This window comes from Pinus tabuliformis, chromosome 4_2, assembly GCF_031772625.1.
Source record: "Pinus tabuliformis cultivar Carrire ecotype Pingquan chromosome 4_2, CPIR1, whole genome shotgun sequence".
Taxonomy (NCBI): Eukaryota; Viridiplantae; Streptophyta; class Pinopsida; order Pinales; family Pinaceae; genus Pinus; species Pinus tabuliformis.
In genome coordinates this window covers 55,613,644-55,631,878 of record NC_142304.1, presented here as the reverse complement: position 1 = coordinate 55,631,878, position 18,235 = coordinate 55,613,644, and the positions used below count along the sequence as shown (strand labels likewise).

Here is an 18,235-nt window from a genome sequence, read left to right as displayed (position 1 = left end):
CACCATGCATCTAATTTGTATTCTGTATGAGAATTAACAAAGGAATGATGCTCTTTTTCCTATATTTTGACTCCCAGAGAATACTATGATAAACGTGGATAGACATAGGGTCCTGTATGGTCCATTTACATCCCATGGATGGGAAATCATAAGTAAATAAAATAACATCCATTACATAGGCACTCATGTAAAATGGGGGAACAATGTTTTCTAGAATAAAAAAACTACAGTTCTTCCTATAATCTAGGATTTGGATACTTAAATTATTAGATAGAATAGTCCCCCAGTCCATAACATAGCTGCATCAATCAAGGGTACCCACTGGTCTGAAAACTTTTGGGTATTGACATAACCAAATAATCTACATATCATAGTGGCAACATAACAATATGGACTGACAAGAGAAGCTATAGAATGCATACCCTTATTTTCTCGCTTGTGCTTGCTAGCATCTCTTCTCCATCCTTTGATGACTTCAGATTGATCCTGATTTTCCTTCATGAATTTCTCAATGAAGTCATATCATATTTCTTCTGAGCTGCCGACAACTGGTACATTCGAGTCAAATCTTTGTTGGTGAAAGAGCCGATGATTGTGTTCCTCTTGGTCATAAAGTTTCTGTCAGCGATGTTTAGATGGTCAACAACACATGTGATCATATCCATGTAAGGAAGGATGTTCAGCTGAGCAACAATTCTGTGGAGGAATGAATTGACCAGATCACTATATGTAGTATCAGAAACCGGGTATGAATCTTCGGCTATGACTACTCTTTCTGTGACTCTCGGCTCTTCATCTTCGAAAAGTTGATATGTGGCCTCCCAGGTAGATGTTCCAGTGTTTGAGGTGCATGTGGTATCGGTAAATAATGCAAGCAATTCTGCAAACTCAGGGGGAAGAGCAACTGATTGTTGTTGAACAACAGGTTTCTTCATGGGTTTGGTCGACCAAGACATTTTTGTTGAATTATGCTTGTTGGGACTGACTTGTCAAGAGAAACACAAGGGTGAGAGTAACTAACATTCAGAGCGAATAACTTAGCAAATAACCGATTACATAATAATCCAAGAATTTTATGAGCGAAATCTCAAGAAACCGTTAGTAATAATGAATGCGTTTATTCTATCGAAAACCATTAATTCTCCACATTTGGCCATTAATATCGCATCCGCCATATCTCAACTTTTGAAGCCTTATCACTTTGAAACCTCCGATTGCAATATGTGTTGCAGACTCGACTGCTCCATCATACCACACCTTAATATAATATCACAGTTGCCATGTCACGCCTTTCATATCACAAGTTTTAAAGACGTGTGTCTGGTCATGGACATTAAAAGTTGCAATGGTTATGGTGTAAATAATTAAATTGAATGGATATGGTGTAAATAAAGTCGCAAGTTAGAGGCTTCGGAAGTTTGGTCATGGAAAATAAAACAAAAACGCCACTCGCGAGATCCCAATATGCAACGTGGTAGTTTTATGGGGTCGACCTCTTTATTACTATTTACATATATATGCCGGCTTTTATTATATTTATGCTTTAAACCTTTAAAATTTATTTGGAAAAGGTTTTAATCGCCATTTTTCTTAAAATACTTTTTAGGATGTTCTAATATAATCCTTTCGCATTGAGGCTTTAGAATTAAACCTAAAATTTATCGCTCTTTTTAATTAATTTTTTTGATCTTAAAACTAATATTTCCTCTCAATTTTTTTTTTATAATTATATCCTAAATTTTAAAATAATAACCCTTCTCTATTAATTCTTTTATTAATTATATAATAAAATTATTAATTCATACAACACATATTTAACATTTTACTAAAATATTACTTTTACTTACTTCCATATCCCACTACTTCTATGACGTTGCACAAACCTACTTCCATATCCCACTACTTCTATGACGTTGCACCGGTTTGTGCAAATGCTAGTTCTATATACGATGTAGGGTTTCAGGGTCGGCGACAATGCTCTTTAACTTTTTAAAACATTTATATCTTAAAATGGGTTGTTATATCGGATGTAGGGTTTCAGGTCCACAGATATATCCTTCTCCGAGGGGTTTCAGGAGGGCCTCTTACGCTGCGCCCCCTTTTCAGGTAGACGCATTTGCAAATATTTGCATTGTGCTATTTTTCTTTCCAGGCAGCGGATTGACTTGATCGGTGCACGGACAAAGGTGCATTTTTGGATAACCGATGCGGCTGGTTCAGATCCTCATATGCAATCAGATAGAGGTGAGTCTAAGCCTTGATTTCTTTTGTCCCTCTCAACCCATATTCTCTTATCACGATGTCTTTTTTGTTTTGTATTTCCGCTTCACATTTTCCAGAAGAGGTGCTGCTTATATTTGCTTTCACAGACTCACAGCAGGCATATTCTTTCAATCTGTGTTTTTTTTGGCGCATTTATTGGCTTACATATCGATTGATATTGATATATTTTCCCTCAATTTTTCTAATCTTTTATTTCATCCGAGTATAAAGAGATACATTCTGTAAATGCTTTAAGCTTCGAGAAATATCAGAACGAAAATATACATTCTTTGCTAAGCCTGAAGAAGGCATTGATATTGATTGAAGGGTCCTGTAACTTCTCTAAAATTCAGAATTCTTCTTTTGAGGCACTTGGATCATCTTCAGAATACTGACTGTCATAAGAATCCCCATTCGAGGATGCAGAAATATGTTCGTGTAAGATATGACAATCCTTGATTTCACTTCATAACCTTGAACCCTCAGCCAACTGTATTCCTTCCTTCCTCAAGGTGTCTGCTTCACCATTTAATTCTTTGTAGACATGTTCAAAGCACTCTGAAATAAAAACGGACAGAACGTTTGATTTCATCTTCTACTACTGCCATTCATCCAATTAATTACTAACAACTGATGAATTTAGTAACACTTGTTTAACAGATTCTTCTCCTACAGGAAAGTAGCACAGTCTGAATTTAAAGGCTAATCGAAACTGTAATCTGAATGTCGTTTGAGCCTATAAACGGACACAGTTAGAAAACATGCACAGAACATGTAGATCACTGTCGAGAACCCCTGTTAATGCTATTCCATTATCATTGAATAAAAAGCTTCATCACTAACATATCTCAGTGCAAAATGTACTGCCCCCTTCCAAGTATTAGAACTTGTGTTTTGTGGCAACCTGATGAACTTGCCTAGGCTGCACCATGTACTGAAAGTGTTGACTGCAAAACAAATGTTAGGCCTTGTGTTAACTAAGTACATGAGGAAACCTATCAATTCCCTGTATACAGATGTTCATCAAATCTGAATTAGAATCAGCAAAGTACAATGGATTTACTACCACAGGGGAGTAGCCATGGGTTTGCAGTACATCATTTGAAATCTCATCAGAATTTCAATTGCATACACTGGAGTAGCCATGGGTTTGCAGTCCATCATTTGAAATCTTCTAAGAATTTCAATTACATACTTTTTCTGTCCAAGGAACACTTCACCTGCACTTTGCTACACCCCTAGAGCCAACAAGTAGTGCTTCAAGTCATGACAAATTCTCTTGCCAATTTTACCCTGCACCAGTTTGTGGATTCCTTTTAACTTCCTGTGAGTGTAAGATTGTCTACATATGGGACTAAAACAAGCAGATTAGAATGATCTACCAAATTGTAAAAATTAGAATCTGCATCTGTCTTAGTGAAACCCAAATCTGAAAGTTACTCATCGATCTTGGAGTGCCATGCAAATGGTGCCTGTTTCAACTCATAAAGGGCCTACTTCAACTTGTAAACATGGGTCTCAAGCCTATTCACCTAAAATCCTCTTGGTTGGTTTATTCATATAACTCCTTAATCAACCTATTAAGAAATGTTGTCTTTACATAAATTTGATATAAAATCCAATGGAAGATTGTTGTGAAAGACATAGTAAATCTGATAGAGGTATATTTAGTAACAAGAGCAAAAGTCTCCTCATAGTCAACTCCTTTTTAATGGGAGAACCATCCAACCACAAACCGAGCTTTGCAGTTTTATATGCTGCTATCTGGTGCATGCTTAACCATGCATGATTGTTGTAAGAAAAACTAGAGTCAAATACTGACTTCTCCACTAGTCTAGGCACTATCTCCTACCCATCATTCTTTAGGAGGAGATGTATTCCTCCATCATGGCATTTTGCAGTACTTGCTTCCTTACTGCTGTTACTAGAAGGTTTTGTTTCAATAATGAAAGATATCAGTGCAACATAACTAGGGAACTTTTTAGGAGGGTGGCTTATTTGAAGGGAAGTAGTTGGAGCACCAACTTACTCTGTTGCCTCTTTTAATGTCTAGATTAGCCATCTAGGCTTTCTAGCTGAACTTGAAGGTAAAGAGGCACCCCTTGCACTTCCAAAAGCTTGCTGATCTAAGTGTGCGTTTCATGATCTTTTTTATTTCTGCAGATCTATTTTTGGGATACCAAGCTCTTCTGCCTCCATGGTCACTATTGGAGGTTCTTGAGACTTAGAGGACCATGCATTTTCTTCAAACTTGGTATCTCTGCTCACAACTACCTTATGTTGAGATGGAATGTATATTCTATAAGCTTTTGAGGTTTCACTCTAACCTACAAAAATGCCCTTCAAACTAGAAGGTTCCAACTTGGTCCTTTTCCCATCTGGAATATGAATGTAGATAGGACAACTGAAAAACTCAAAGATGTGTTACTTGAGGCTTCTGAATTCCTCCAGTCTTATCCTTCAAAATTCTGTGAGGATACCTATTCAAAATATAGACAATGATGAGACATGTTTATACACAGAGACACATGAGCAGAACTAGATCATGAATCAAGGCCCCAAACTACTGAGGGTTGTAGGGAACTATCAACATTTTCTTGATTCTTGATTTCATGCAAAAGGTATCAAACTCCTATTGTTTTTGTGAATTAAGTTTAGGACTTCCTAGAAGAATCATCAATAAAATATTCATAGTAAATGTTACTTGATAAGGAAGTTGAAGAGATGGGCCCACATACATTTGAGTTGATTAGGTCAGAAACCCCTCTTGACCTATGTTTACTGCCAGGAAAACATCCTTTACATGCTGGCCAAGTGCACAACCTTTGCACACTCCTTTCTTCTCAGCCTTGAAGATTGGCAATGCCCACACCATGTTTTTTAAGATTGGCAACATTCACTAGTGCAAGTGACCTAGTCTCTTTTGTCAAAGCTCACACATGTTGTCACTATCATACCCTAAAGTTCTTATAGGATTCCCTTGAAATTTAGGATGAGGACTTGTTGATCTTCAAAGTTAGCCATATATGTAGGATCTATCATCACTGAAATTGGAAAGATATTTTTAGTTAAGCTAGGTACATACAAAACATCATTAACTTAGTAAGCTTAAGGATATCACTTGATGGATCCCACTCTTGCAACTGGATATGTGGCATCATCACCAAGTTCTACTAAAGGTACTCTTGTTAGAGGTTGTATGTTTGCAAGCTCCACTGTCCACATACCAGTCCACATCAGACATGATGTCAGATGACAGGCATGAGACCATTGAGAAGTGTATCTCGAGATTGGATGAAAGCTCATCCACTTGAGCTGATGCTTTTGTACTCTTTACAAGTTGCTTTCCCTTCCCCTTCTTTTGATGAAATTGGAAGCGAAGTGCCCAAACATTTGACACTTGAAGCACTTGATGTGGCTCAAGTCCTTCCTTCCCTGGTTACAAGAACCTGGCTTCTCTTTCTTCCCTTTTTAACCCTTCTTAGTTCCTCTTTTCTTGTTGCCCTTCTTCGTCTTACTAATGGGGACAACATTCTGCTCCTTCTAGTTGAAGTCATTCCATAGCCTCTTCAAAATGGGAAGTTTTAACTTTTTTTTGGCCTATTAAAGGGAATGTTATAGTCAGTACTTTCAATAATATGGATGCATTGTTGATTGACTTGTTTGGGTTTCCAATCTAGTCTTCTGTTGAATTCGGCTCAATATATCTCTGAATGTGAATCTGATTCCAGAGGTCCTCTTTTGATATTAGTCTCCACATACACTTGGCTTTTAGGGATTTCCCGAAGGAATGATATTCGATATGTAATGCATGTGGGCTTTTTTGTATACCTTTGTTTTCTTAGCAAAATATAGTCTTATATTATAAAAAACAGATCAAGTACTGTAATTTCTTTCTCTTTGCATCCATGCTAGAAGAGCCAACATATCAGATTGGGCATCATATTTGGAATGTCTCATGTCATTCTAAGGACAAAATCCACAACAGTGATAAGTTTCAATGTTTGCTTTTATTTTTATTGTGCTCTTTCCAGCTTTGTGGCTGGAATGTGTTGTAGCCTCCATGATTATTGAGTAACACTTCCTCAATTAGAAGGAACTGATAGATAAAATCTTGTGGTCTCCTCACTCCAAACCACACATACTTTATGATAAGAGCTTTCGGATAATCTGCCAGAGATTAAATGCAATATTCTAACCTGAATGTAACATTTAACTGGACATTGTGAAAATTAGAAGCCTATTCTTTCAGCAAACTAAGGGCAAAGAACCCCGAATAGCTTTCATAATTAATCTAAGCCTAAGATAATAAAGGGTAAATTGCCCCCAAGTAGCTTTTAAACTGAATCTAAGCCTGGACTTTGCCAGTCTCATTGCGCCTTTTCCAAACCCTGTTTCCCCCGCCATGTCTCTCACAGCTTTTAGCTGCAATGGAGCAAGGATCCACCTGCTTAGCTTTGCTATCATTTTCTGCATTTGCCTTTTTCCTCCTTGACCTATTCTCCAAACGCACATTCCTTGAGGCCTGCACTCTGCGTTCAATCTCCAAAGCCTGGGTGAAGTCCCACATCCGCAGAACTCCCTCCTCACCTCCACATACAATTCTCTCAGCACCAATGTCTACAGAATACAAGTTTTGATAGAAACCATGCAGCAACCGTTGAGGTGGCTCCACATTTTGTAATGTTACAATTGCAGTGTTCTTCCACTGACAACTATTAGCAGCTTTTTCAGACTTGAAATTACTGCTTGAATTTAGCAGCTTCCTGACATCCATCATGGCAAGCTTGCCATCCCCAGATGCAGAGACAAGCCATGGATCCTCAAATGCAAGTGAATAAACTGGGCAGGAATGAGGAACCCATGAAGCAACTGGTTTATCATTAACTATAACATCATCATCAGAATGACTAGTGTGATGACGGGGAGATCGGTCCTCAAACATATGAATAGCTCCATCCTCACCTCCAGTAAACAGCAAATGGCCAGATCAACTGCATACCAAAGAGTATGCATTGCCAACATGGACATTTAGCCTCACCCTCATCTGGTGTCCTGTTTCAATATCCCATGTGTAAATGTCACTGCCTGCAGCGCTCATAAGTTGAGGGCCTCTCACAGCCAGTGACCACACCCAATCTCCATGCTTGAAAATCTTCAGACACTTCAAAGAAGCTCGATCCCAGACACGAATGCTCATATCCCAAGAGCCACTATAAATTCTGGCAGAGTCAAGACCCAGGCATGTAATGGGTCCAACATGTCCACGAAGGCAAAATTCAGACCTGTAATTCCCGAAATGTCAAACAAATGAGGGAGCTCAGGAATTGCTCGCCAACCTCTCACAAAAGCCTCAGTTCCACCCACAACCAACATCTCCATATCTACTGCTATGGCTCGTATAGTGCTACGAAGTGGCCGTGACTGTTCAATCAGAAAACCTTCCTCCATGTTCCACATTCTGATCATTGTATCATATCCTGCAGTAAAAATGAGATTTGCAAATGCCAGAAGACAAACAGACCGTATGGGTTCAGTATGGCCATGGAAAACATCTATTTTAAATCGGCCTAGAAAAGCCTTGCTACGAGCTTCTCTCTCAAGGTAGAGCTCTCTCCATGATTTTTCTGGTGGTATGGCAGATGTTTCAGAAGGTTTTCGATGTGCAGGAAGCCCCCATCTCTCACAATAGAATTCCTTCCATCCATGGCTATCTGAGGAAATCCTCCGGAAAAGAACACATACACAGGAAACAATGCTGAGTTCTCTTGCATTGAGATGATTGAGGATCTCCGATATTAGTACAGGAGGAAGTTCAAGAAATGAGCAATGGCCATTGTGATCAATATCTGTTAATGCATAAGTTGATCTCTCTGCTTTGCTGCTAGTCTTAGTTTGAATCTCTACTTCATTTACTTGTAAGGAATGAGGACTGGGAAGCTCCGGGCAGGACACCATCTCTTCATTCCAAGCATCATTAGCTGAACCAGAAGATACCTGCCATCCCTTCTGGCATTCAAATGCCATGGAAATACACAGGGAACCACCCAACCCTTCTTAAGATTGGCCAAAGCCTATATGGAACAAACCTGCAAAAAGAACACAAGTCTTAGTGCCAATCAGTGGGAACACGTTTGTTGAGATATGCAAGACAATAACAAAATTGACTTGGGAAATGTTTTGAAATGATTGAAGCATTTACATGGAGACTAAAATCAAAACAAAAGAATCCCCTGTGCACAACATATTATGACCGGATTGGCATCTTCCAAATTTTCCAGGAGCAACACCAGCGAATTCAACAGAAAATAATAAAAAATGTTTAACATAAAGTTTATTTACTCCACACGGTCTCAAAACAAAAGTCCATACCGTCAAAATAAATCCCACTGAATCAATGCCTCCACGGAATTACAACCAACTTTCCAGTTCAGATTTAAGTTGAAGGACAGGGAAAGGTGAACTTGGGGCAATTCATGCACTGACATGCACAAAAAATGAGAAGCTGCAATTTTGCAAGGCACATAAAAATTTAGAAAAGTACCATTGGAGTAGGCAGATGTGTCAAAGCAATCAAGATCATGAATGTTCTCTATTCCAAGTACAAAGTTGATCTGAGCACAACCAGCATCACACAGGTCAATAACCACCCAACCTCTGTACCAGGATCCTCCATCTTGACAAACTCGCACTTCCAGTGTCTATGTCCACTTGCCCGAGACCATCCACAGGGTTCAAGTGGCAGCGCCCCTGCCAGCCTCCCACAACACTTCTATAAAATTTAGTCACTGAATTCCTACTATGTGCGCCAAGTTCCTAACTCGGCACAGATACACACTTTAGCAACATGTATCCACCCATTTCAACAGATTGTACATCCACTTTTTTGCAACCTGCAAATGCCAGGAATGCTAATAATCAGCAGTATTGTTGCCCTTGCATGCCAGTAGAAGCTCATGGTGCAGCAGGAGATAAACAACAAATGACAGGTACAAAACTAAATGGATAGTCTATAACTGATATATAATTCTAAGCATAGAATGTACGATAGGCATGTAGCTAAGCCTCTTCTCTTTCCTGTTCTTCCAATGCTTAATTTGCCCTCTAATTTGCAACTTAACATGAGATCAAAAGTATTTTTTCTCCAAGCCCTTTTTGTTCACCAAAAGCCTTCTCAGATGTCCTTTTCCTAACGAACTTGGATCACCAATGCTTGTTCTCACATGCTTCCTCTCTTTATGGTGTCCTTGGGGAGCCCCCAGTCCACATTGCTTCTCCTCCCTCTTCTTGGCATATGTTTTCCCATGGTGACATCAGGAGTCATCAAATTCATTGGCAGCACCAAGGCCACTGATGAGATTTCAGTCTGAGTTCCTCAAACATGGTATTCACTCTCTCAAATTTCACATTGTTGATATGTTTAATCATGTTGTTTCTATCTTGGTTCCGCCATATCAGGGATTACTTCAAACCACAACAATTACAAAACTGTCATGGTTGAACACACTTTCACCAGGATCAATGGCATGGTACTTCATATGTGGTTATACATTGAACTATAGAGGAGGCCCCTTAAGGACAGCAGAGGCAAATTGACGTAGATAAGAGGCACCTCAAGGCCAAAGGACAGGGCAAGATTTAGTGAAACATACTAGCCTGTTGACTGCACCATGACTCTACAGGAAATTATTTAAGGAGACTTGGGTCTTGACATTGTTGTTTGAAATTCTTATGTTTCTTTGTGAACTTTTGAGAGAACCCTATTCCAAAGGCTTTGTGACATTAGTATTTAAGAGACCCTTCTAGTCACCATCATGAGACTATATGAGTTGATACTTGGTCAATTTCACTCTTCACAACTTCTCGGACTTCATTAGGAGCACCATTGGGTTCAAGCATTCCTGTCACCTCTCATAAACTCTCTTTGGGATCTGCATTGATGAGTTGTAGTCCTCTCTTAGGAAGCACATGCAAAAAGGCAATGGTTACCTTTTACACCACATCTAGATCTCCTTGCTTTTATTTGTCAACAACATGATCCTCCTAGCTTCCTAGAAAGTTAGGGACACGTTTCCCCATGCCCCCTTTTAGGGAGACACAGGGAGACGCAGGGGAAACGTTTCCATACTGTGGGGATGTGTTTCCCCAAAAGGGGTGCTTCTGGGCAGCTCCCCTAAAAAAGGGCTAGGTGCTCCCCCTTAATTTTGCTTGAAACAATAATTTATGAGTGGGAAAGCTCAACATTCAACCCTAGGGCCCTATTAATTGACTTAGGATGTTTGAGAGTGGTTCTGACCTCATTTTATTTCATATGGAGAAAGTAAATTTCAGATTCCACTCAAAATGCATCAGACATAACAATTTTTAGGATTTCAGGAATGAGCGAATTGCGATGTTTCCATTGGGCTCTATTATATATAAGGGTTTGGAACTACCATTTAATCAAGAGCACCAAGCCCAAAAGCACCCCTTTTGAGGGGGGCCATGTTCTGCTTTGGGCAATTAAGAGCTATCTTCCTCAGCTCAACCTTCAGTGGAGCTGCTGATTGATTGCCTCCTTGCTGTCACTTGTTGCTGAATGAAGGACCACTTCACCTGGTCATAAGTTTTCTCAAAGTCTATTTTGACAAACAAGCCATTGAGGCTAGTATGATCGGCACATTCTATGCCTTTAAAGACTGCATTGAAATTGTCAAGGATATATTGCCCACAAATAGACCTTGTTTGTTCTAGGCGAATGCTCTTTGGAAGAATATGCTTGATGCACAAGGCAGATGCCTTGGCCAAGATTTTTTAAAAGGTGTTTAAAAGAGTTATGGGTCTCCAGGTGGTGTTTAGCACTAGGTCTTTTGCCATAGGAATGAGTTTGATAATGCCCTGGTTGATTCCAGCTCGCAGGGATTGGCTTCTGAGAGGCTCTTTACAAACTTTTGCACAACTAAACTTAACTTCATAGTTTACAAAAAATGCTTTGTGCACCATCATCAATATTTTGGTTGCAAAAAATTGGTAATATAATCACAGAAAGTGATAAATATTTTTTTTTCTTACTGTAACAGCAATACAAACTAAGCCCCTAGGGTTAGCTCAATTGGTCGAGTCTTGTCAATAAAGCAGCTTTGTTATTGAGAGGGCATGGGTTCGATGCTGTCAACACTCTCGAGGCTAGGCTCCGTGGTTGCACAGGCAGTAAGTGGTCACTTCAGATGGATCTGCCTGGTACAAATATTTTGGGGATGTAGCGGTCACCGATCTCCGGGGTTCATGAACCACATAGAAAAAAAAACAACAATGCAAACTAGTTTTTTTTATGTAAAAGTAAAAGAATCTACAAAATAATGAAATTGTTGCATTGGCTGAGTCGACTCAAAGTTTTGTATTTTACTTGGTTCATTTTGGATAGATGGTTCAGTCCTCTTTGTTATGTCCTGTAGATTTATGCAAATGTAGAAGACTTCTATTTAGATTGCCCAACAATTTTGCTTATCTAGTTGTAGACAAGTACCATAAAATGCATATATCCTTTGGCTACATAGCAGTGCTTCATACTCTTCCCAGTCTCCTGAGTCTGGTTGAGTCTTGCCAAGTCAGCTCTGGACCGAGTATTCCCCAGCGACTCCCCTGGCAGGCTCCCCTTTGGCTTAGCGGAGTCTTGCCAGACTTTCTAGATTCGGGAGTCTGACCCAGGCTTAGCTGACCCAATGACAGTGACCAAAAATACCCCACACTTGTGATTTTTAGGAGGGAAATGAAGTGTTTGAGAGGGCAGGAAGTCTTTATAAAGACATTTCTCCCCTTATTCTTTATCATTCCATATATTTTTAAGAGCCATTTCTTCCTTAGAAGAGTGTTGTGTGCTGTCACTGTGAGCGGGTTGAGTTCATCATCATTTATGAGGGAAATTGAAGGAGGATTTAGCATCATCAATGATCACTAGCTGCTGAGTAAAGTCGTCTCACCCTCTCAGCATTAAAAGTTCAGGTAAGTGGGCAATTACACATTCAGGTTTTACTGTTTAGTTTATCAACTTGCATTTTTTTTTTTTTTATACTAGTAGGCCTGTAGGATGGGATGACATCCTACAGGCTTGATGAAGAGACTTAGGGTCTCTTTAGTGTTTCATTATCTCTAATGGAAACACCAAATACGTTTGCACCACAATTATTGCTTTAGTCTAGAGATTTTGGCTAACTCCTTGAGGGCTTATTCTTGGCATCTTTGTAGTCATGAATGAGGCTTGAGATTGGACTTGGAGACATTGTCTACCTTGATTATCTAATTATGTTATGAAACTATGAGTTATGTAGCTGAATGGAGTACTATTTGTGAATTTGATCGTGGAATTTCAGTTCACTATTTTGCATACAAATATCGAGTGTCAAATGTTGTGTCATCGTATTTTATGAGATAATATTTTGAAATTATGCATAGATTGTGGTTTTATAACTTATATGGATTGGTTTGTGCTCAAAATTTACCATGTTTTGAGTTTTTTTCTCTTTGCTGGGTCTGTGCTGAGTCGTTGAGTCTTGCCAAGTCCCAGCCCAACCAAGTCTGGCAACTTTGCTACATAGTGATAAGCATTAGATGCTAAACTTGATGATTAGGATTAACCCGATAATATTAGATTGAGCAGCAGATTGTTTTGATGGATTAGAATAGTTTTTAAATTCTTCCCCTTCCCATGTTCTGCTTAATTTTTTTTCTAGTAACTGTTGTAATATAGAAATTAAAAAAAATTATAAAACAACCATAAAAAAAATTAAAATTAAAAAGAACAACACATAAAAAATATCAAAACCTAAACTAATTTGCAATCTCTAACTCACTCATTCGAGTTACCAAGCTTATGTCTACTCAGCTTGCTGCGCAACACTATTTGACTTACCAGTTAACTGTTGCACCTCCTCCTCCATGGCACTCCTAAAATGCTCATTGGCCATTTTTAATCGTCAGTTTTAACTTTCGAGTCTTGACTTTAGATATGGATGACCTTAGACTGATTCTTTGACTTTCACTCTTTACTTTTTTTGAGTTTGAGTTATATCAATTTACTATTCCAATCTTCAGGCTTAAGTATCTACTATAGTCTTTTTGGTTAGTACTAATTAGATTCTAGAATCACGAATTTAAATTTTAAATCAATTTAGAATCTAGAATGATGAATGATGAATTTAATTTTTAAATCAATTTAGATTCTAGAATGTTGAATAATGAATGATGAATATGGATCAATCTAGTTCATTATTGAATCTCGTGGTGTATGAATGAATGATGTATGTATTAGTATGAATGATGAGTATGGATCACTGTATTTCATTATTTAATTCAATCATGTACGGATCAATGTATTTATGCTTTCATTATTGAAAATATATATATATATATATATATATATATATATATATATATATATATATATATATATATATATATATATATATATATATATATACCCCCATATCCCCCTGCCCCCTAATTTTACCTAAAATTTGAGGGTACTCTCACACGCCCCCCCTGTGCATCACCCCAGAGATGCATCTCCCTATCCCGGAGTCTTGGTGGAACATTAGTTTTAACTTGCCAACATAGAAGGGTTGAAAATATAGTATGACTTCATATTGAAATATGACCATGCCCTTCAAATTTGATGCCAGGTTGAAGAAGTATTTTAGGAAAAGTATTTGGAAGTGTGTTCTAGTGTTTGCCTTTTAGAAAATGTTAATTTTTTTTCAAGCTTTCTTTTCAGTTCTTATAACTGATTTGTTTGTTTTACTTTAGTGGTTTATTTATAATAGTTAAAAAGGCTTACGAGATTTAATGGAAACCTTTTATACCCACACCAGATATGCCAAAAAGACCTTAGACGTGTGAATTCCAATTTTGATGCACCGTTCATATTGTGCAGTTGTGATGTTTTTTGTTAACAATTGTGCTGAATAGCTTTGTGTCGAATGATGCAGGTACCTTCAAGACAATTTATACCACATACGGGAATCACATGAGATGGATCTAGATTTGAAGATAGAATTCTTCAAACATGTTAACTAATGCATTCAACTGTCCAATGTTCTTAGGTAGCGGTCTTGTAAGATTTCTTCTGACAATATCTGGTAACAAGAGTATTATTGTAATCATTAAAATGTTATAAGTAAGATATATGAAATAAAAATTCAGGTATTGAATTTTTCATTAAACATTATTTAGAATGTATTAATACTTATAAGTATTTGTGTGAAAATAAATTGAATTGGTTTATGTTTAAGGACAAGGCATCCAAGGCGAGGTTAACCAAGACAAAAGTCACTCATCGTAGTGGCCAGAAAGGTTTAAAATCACTGATAACAACCTTTGTAAGTATATTAAACATGTGATATTTTTTTAATAAATTTTGTACTAGAAGAAAGTCATTGTTATCTAATTTCTCCCTATTTACTGATTGATAGGAACTAAAATATGGAAGACCTCCAAATCATTTGGAAAAGGAGGTGCTGCAGCAAAAGAGATGGGTTGAATTTGTTGTTTGGATGGACTCTATGGTATGTAATCTTAGTTGGATTTCCAATATACTTTTAAACCATATTTTCATTTTATTTTTTAGTACTATTAGATATTATATCTTACCTCATTTTATGGTTAACATTGTATAACAAAAACATGTGTTGTGTTATGTAATTAATACTAACATGTAATATTGATTTTTTTGGTCAGAATGCTATAGGTAATGATTGCCAAGACGATGATCCAAATTATGTTCAACATATATCAGGAGATGATGAGGATGAGGATGAGGATGATGGTGGTGAAGGAGGAGATGATGATGATAGTTGCGGTGTTGGTGATGATGTGGATCAGAGTAATGAGGATGGTCACGATGATCATGAGGATGATCTTGGTGGTGGTAGCTAGGCATGCACATGCATTGTTTTTTATGAAGAAATTATTGTGTAGAATGACATTGTTATGTTTAGATGGGTGTTGTGAATTTACCCTATATCAATGAGACATTTTGATTTTGTAATCATACGATGAGTTTGATTTATGTAAGTTGTTAATTTATTGTAGAATAACGATATTCATGAAATATTTTGATTTGTTAATCATATTTGAATTTTACTTGTTTTGATTAAAAATAATACTGATTTTATTAGTATTATGTTGCTATTTTATACATGTTTTGAAAATTGTTAATGACACATTGTTATTTTTTTGGATGGATGTTGTTAATTTCTCTTAAATTTCTTTACAAATGATTTTGAATTGTGATATCTGCTTTAATGATATTTAGAAACTATCATATATTTCACTATGAATCTATAAAGGGGGTCATATATGTAAAGAAAAATATACTCTATATAAGAAGTCAAATGCGGATGTAACCATGGATGCAAAATTGAAAGTAAAATTGGATGTTAAACTAGAAATTAATACAAAATGCAAACAATTGACATACAAAGTGTTTTAAATTAGAAGTGAAAAATTGTGCAATAGTTGACACAAAGAAGGGAACAAAACATGGCATACAAAAGGATATCAAATTGGGCAAAAACAAGGACACATAAATGGGCACCAAATTAGATGCAAAAAAAGACAACAACTAGATGTAAAATAAGATGCAAAGTTGAGCGTTAAAAAGAAGCCAAAAACGTTACAAATTAATATGCCAAATGATGATGCAAATAATGGTGTAAATTTGGGATGCAAACTTGGGTGCAAAAAAGGAAAAAAAAAAGATGTAAGAAAAGACATAAAACAAGATGCAAAATGGGGCTGAAAAAAGGTGAAACCAAGGATGCCATATTGGATGTAAAAAATGATTCCTAATCACATGAAAATTTAGGCTCGAACTCAGACACAAAATTATATGCAAATGTGGACACAAAATGAGGCAAAAAAAGATGCAAATTTGGATGGTGAAAACGATGTAAAACTAGACACCAAAAAAATGCAAAATTGGATGAAAAAGTCGGTGTAAATAATGGTGCAACATTGGACACAAGTAGACACAAAAAAATGGTGCAAAAAGGGGCATAAAATAGCTTAAAATTGGATGCAAAACTTGGTGCAAAAACAAATACAAAAGTAGACGTAAAAAGTGGCTCTAAATTGAATGTACCATTAGACACAAAATAAGATGCAAAGGTGGACACAACACATGACTCAACATAAGATGCAAATATAAATGCAAATTTGGATGCTCAAAATGATGTAACATTAGATGCAAGAGATGGTGTTAAAAATGATGCAAAATTGGATGAAACAAATGATGCAAAATATGGTGCAAAATGAGATGGGAAAAATGGAGACAAATCAAACGTAAATGTGGATGTAAAAAATGGTCCAAAAAAAGATGCAAAAATGGGCACAAAAATGGATGCAAAATTTGGTGCTAAATCAAATTCAACACATGGTGCAAAGATAGGCACCAAAGCTGGTGCAAAAATAGAAGCAAAAACTAGTGTAAGACTAGATACAAAACCTGGCATAAGACTAGATGCAAAAACTGACACAAAATGGATGCATAAAAAGACGTTAAATTGGATTCAAAATACAGTGTAAACTTCATGCAAATGATGGTGCAAAAATGGAAGCAAAGAATGACACAAAATAGGAAGCAAAAGAGAATGAAAAATAGATGCAAAAAATGACACAAAACTAGAAGCAAAACCTGTCATAAAATAAGATGCAAATATTGGTTCAAAATTTGACGCAAAAAATGATGCATAGTTTGGTGTAAAAAATGATGCAAAATCTAGCATGAAAAAGGATGCAAAATCAGGTGCAAAAAAGGACGCTTTAAAATTTTTACAATAGAGCCAGATTTAGCGCCAGGTTGCTCATCACAATTACAAAAAAAATGCACTAAAATCTGGCGCTAAATCTGGCGCAAATCGCTGGTTTTGTTGTAGTGAGTGAATTCTGAATGTGGATGCGTTGAATGTTAAAGTCCACGTGTAGCCTAGAGATGTATTGGTAAGTCAGTGGTTTACTGGCTTTTGATTAAATCTGAACTTTAGGAAATTGCCATAGTGAAGAATGTAGTGTGAAGCATGAAGGCACAGGTTTGAATGGTTTTAAACTCAACAAAAGACATGCAGTTATTACAGAAATGGGAGATCGATTGAAGGAATAAGCATCTACGCCATTGGCTCTCCTGCTTTATTTGTCTCTATTCTGCATCAGAAGCAGAGGAAACATTTTTCTCTGGGAAGAAATCGTGGTATTTGGCAGCACATTGTATCTGCAAAGACAGTGATTGATATAATTTGAGTTGAATGGTTCGATTCATAGGAATCGACATCAGTTCTTAAATCAATGTTGGGTTTAGCAATTGCCTTAGAATGAAGGTTAAATCCAATTGACATTTGCTATCAGAATTTGTTCTAGGCTTGGACGCAAATGACTGATCTGTAAAGAGTGCGTATTGTAGTTAGCTTGGAGGAAACGCAGATGCAAACTTATGCCATGATGACAGCAGGTATGTTTTATGACAATGGACTTTTGAAACAGATCAATTTCAGAAGTCGAATAGTTCGATTGTTAAAATCTAGAATCTGAAGGGCGCAGTCTAGAATGAGTAAGATATAAGCTATAAGCATTGCCAGACACTATCTTAATATATGGGCACCTTTGTTTATGGAGGTTGTTTAAAAATCCATGTTGTAAGACCATATATGCATGTTGCTGAAATGAAAAACTTCGAGCTGTTTTGTTAATAAACACTTCGAGCTATTTGTTGTTTGAAATAAGTTAGTGGGCAGACATATGAGGAATAAGCATCGATGTTTAAAGGTAAGGTGCACTCTTTAATTGAATCCAGCCAATATATTTTGAGATTGTTTATGGGAATGTCCGAAGAGTTTCAAGATTTGAATTTGGGATGAAAGGCTTTTATGTGAGATTGAAATGGTAGTAGGGCCGCATCTTTTTATTGAGTTGTGATTTTAAACTCTCGCGTTATAAGAATGAAATA

At 37.0% G+C, this 18,235-nt stretch overlaps 1 protein-coding gene and 1 pseudogene across 1 annotated transcript; one reads left to right on the top strand and one right to left on the bottom strand.

Annotated features, from left to right (window-relative positions):
- Window positions 1-2,026: 2,026 nt before the first annotated feature.
- Window positions 2,027-15,305, top strand: LOC149168252 (uncharacterized). The gene is made up of 5 exons (XM_089426919.1): window positions 2,027-2,244; window positions 14,226-14,350; window positions 14,529-14,615; window positions 14,709-14,801; window positions 14,974-15,305. The coding sequence occupies exons 2-5, from the start codon at window positions 14,303-14,305 to the stop codon at window positions 15,169-15,171; spliced, it is 426 nt and encodes a 141-aa protein (XP_089283045.1). The 5' UTR covers window positions 2,027-2,244; window positions 14,226-14,302; the 3' UTR covers window positions 15,172-15,305.
- Window positions 6,388-8,318, bottom strand: LOC149168253 (F-box/WD-40 repeat-containing protein At5g21040 pseudogene; annotated as a pseudogene).
- Window positions 15,306-18,235: the final 2,930 nt, after the last annotated feature.

What these genes read in the sequence shown, in the direction of transcription:
- LOC149168252 (XM_089426919.1), top strand. Translation starts at nt 14,303, where the DNA reads ATGTTAACTAATGCATTCAACTGTCCAATGTTCTTAGGTAGCGGTCTT. An exon ending in TGTTCTTAGGTAGCGGTCTT is followed by an intron (nt 14,351 to 14,528) that starts GTAAGATTTCTT and finishes TTTATGTTTAAG; the next exon opens with GACAAGGCATCCAAGGCGAG. An exon ending in TTGTTTGGATGGACTCTATG is followed by an intron (nt 14,802 to 14,973) that starts GTATGTAATCTT and finishes TTTTTTGGTCAG; the next exon opens with AATGCTATAGGTAATGATTG.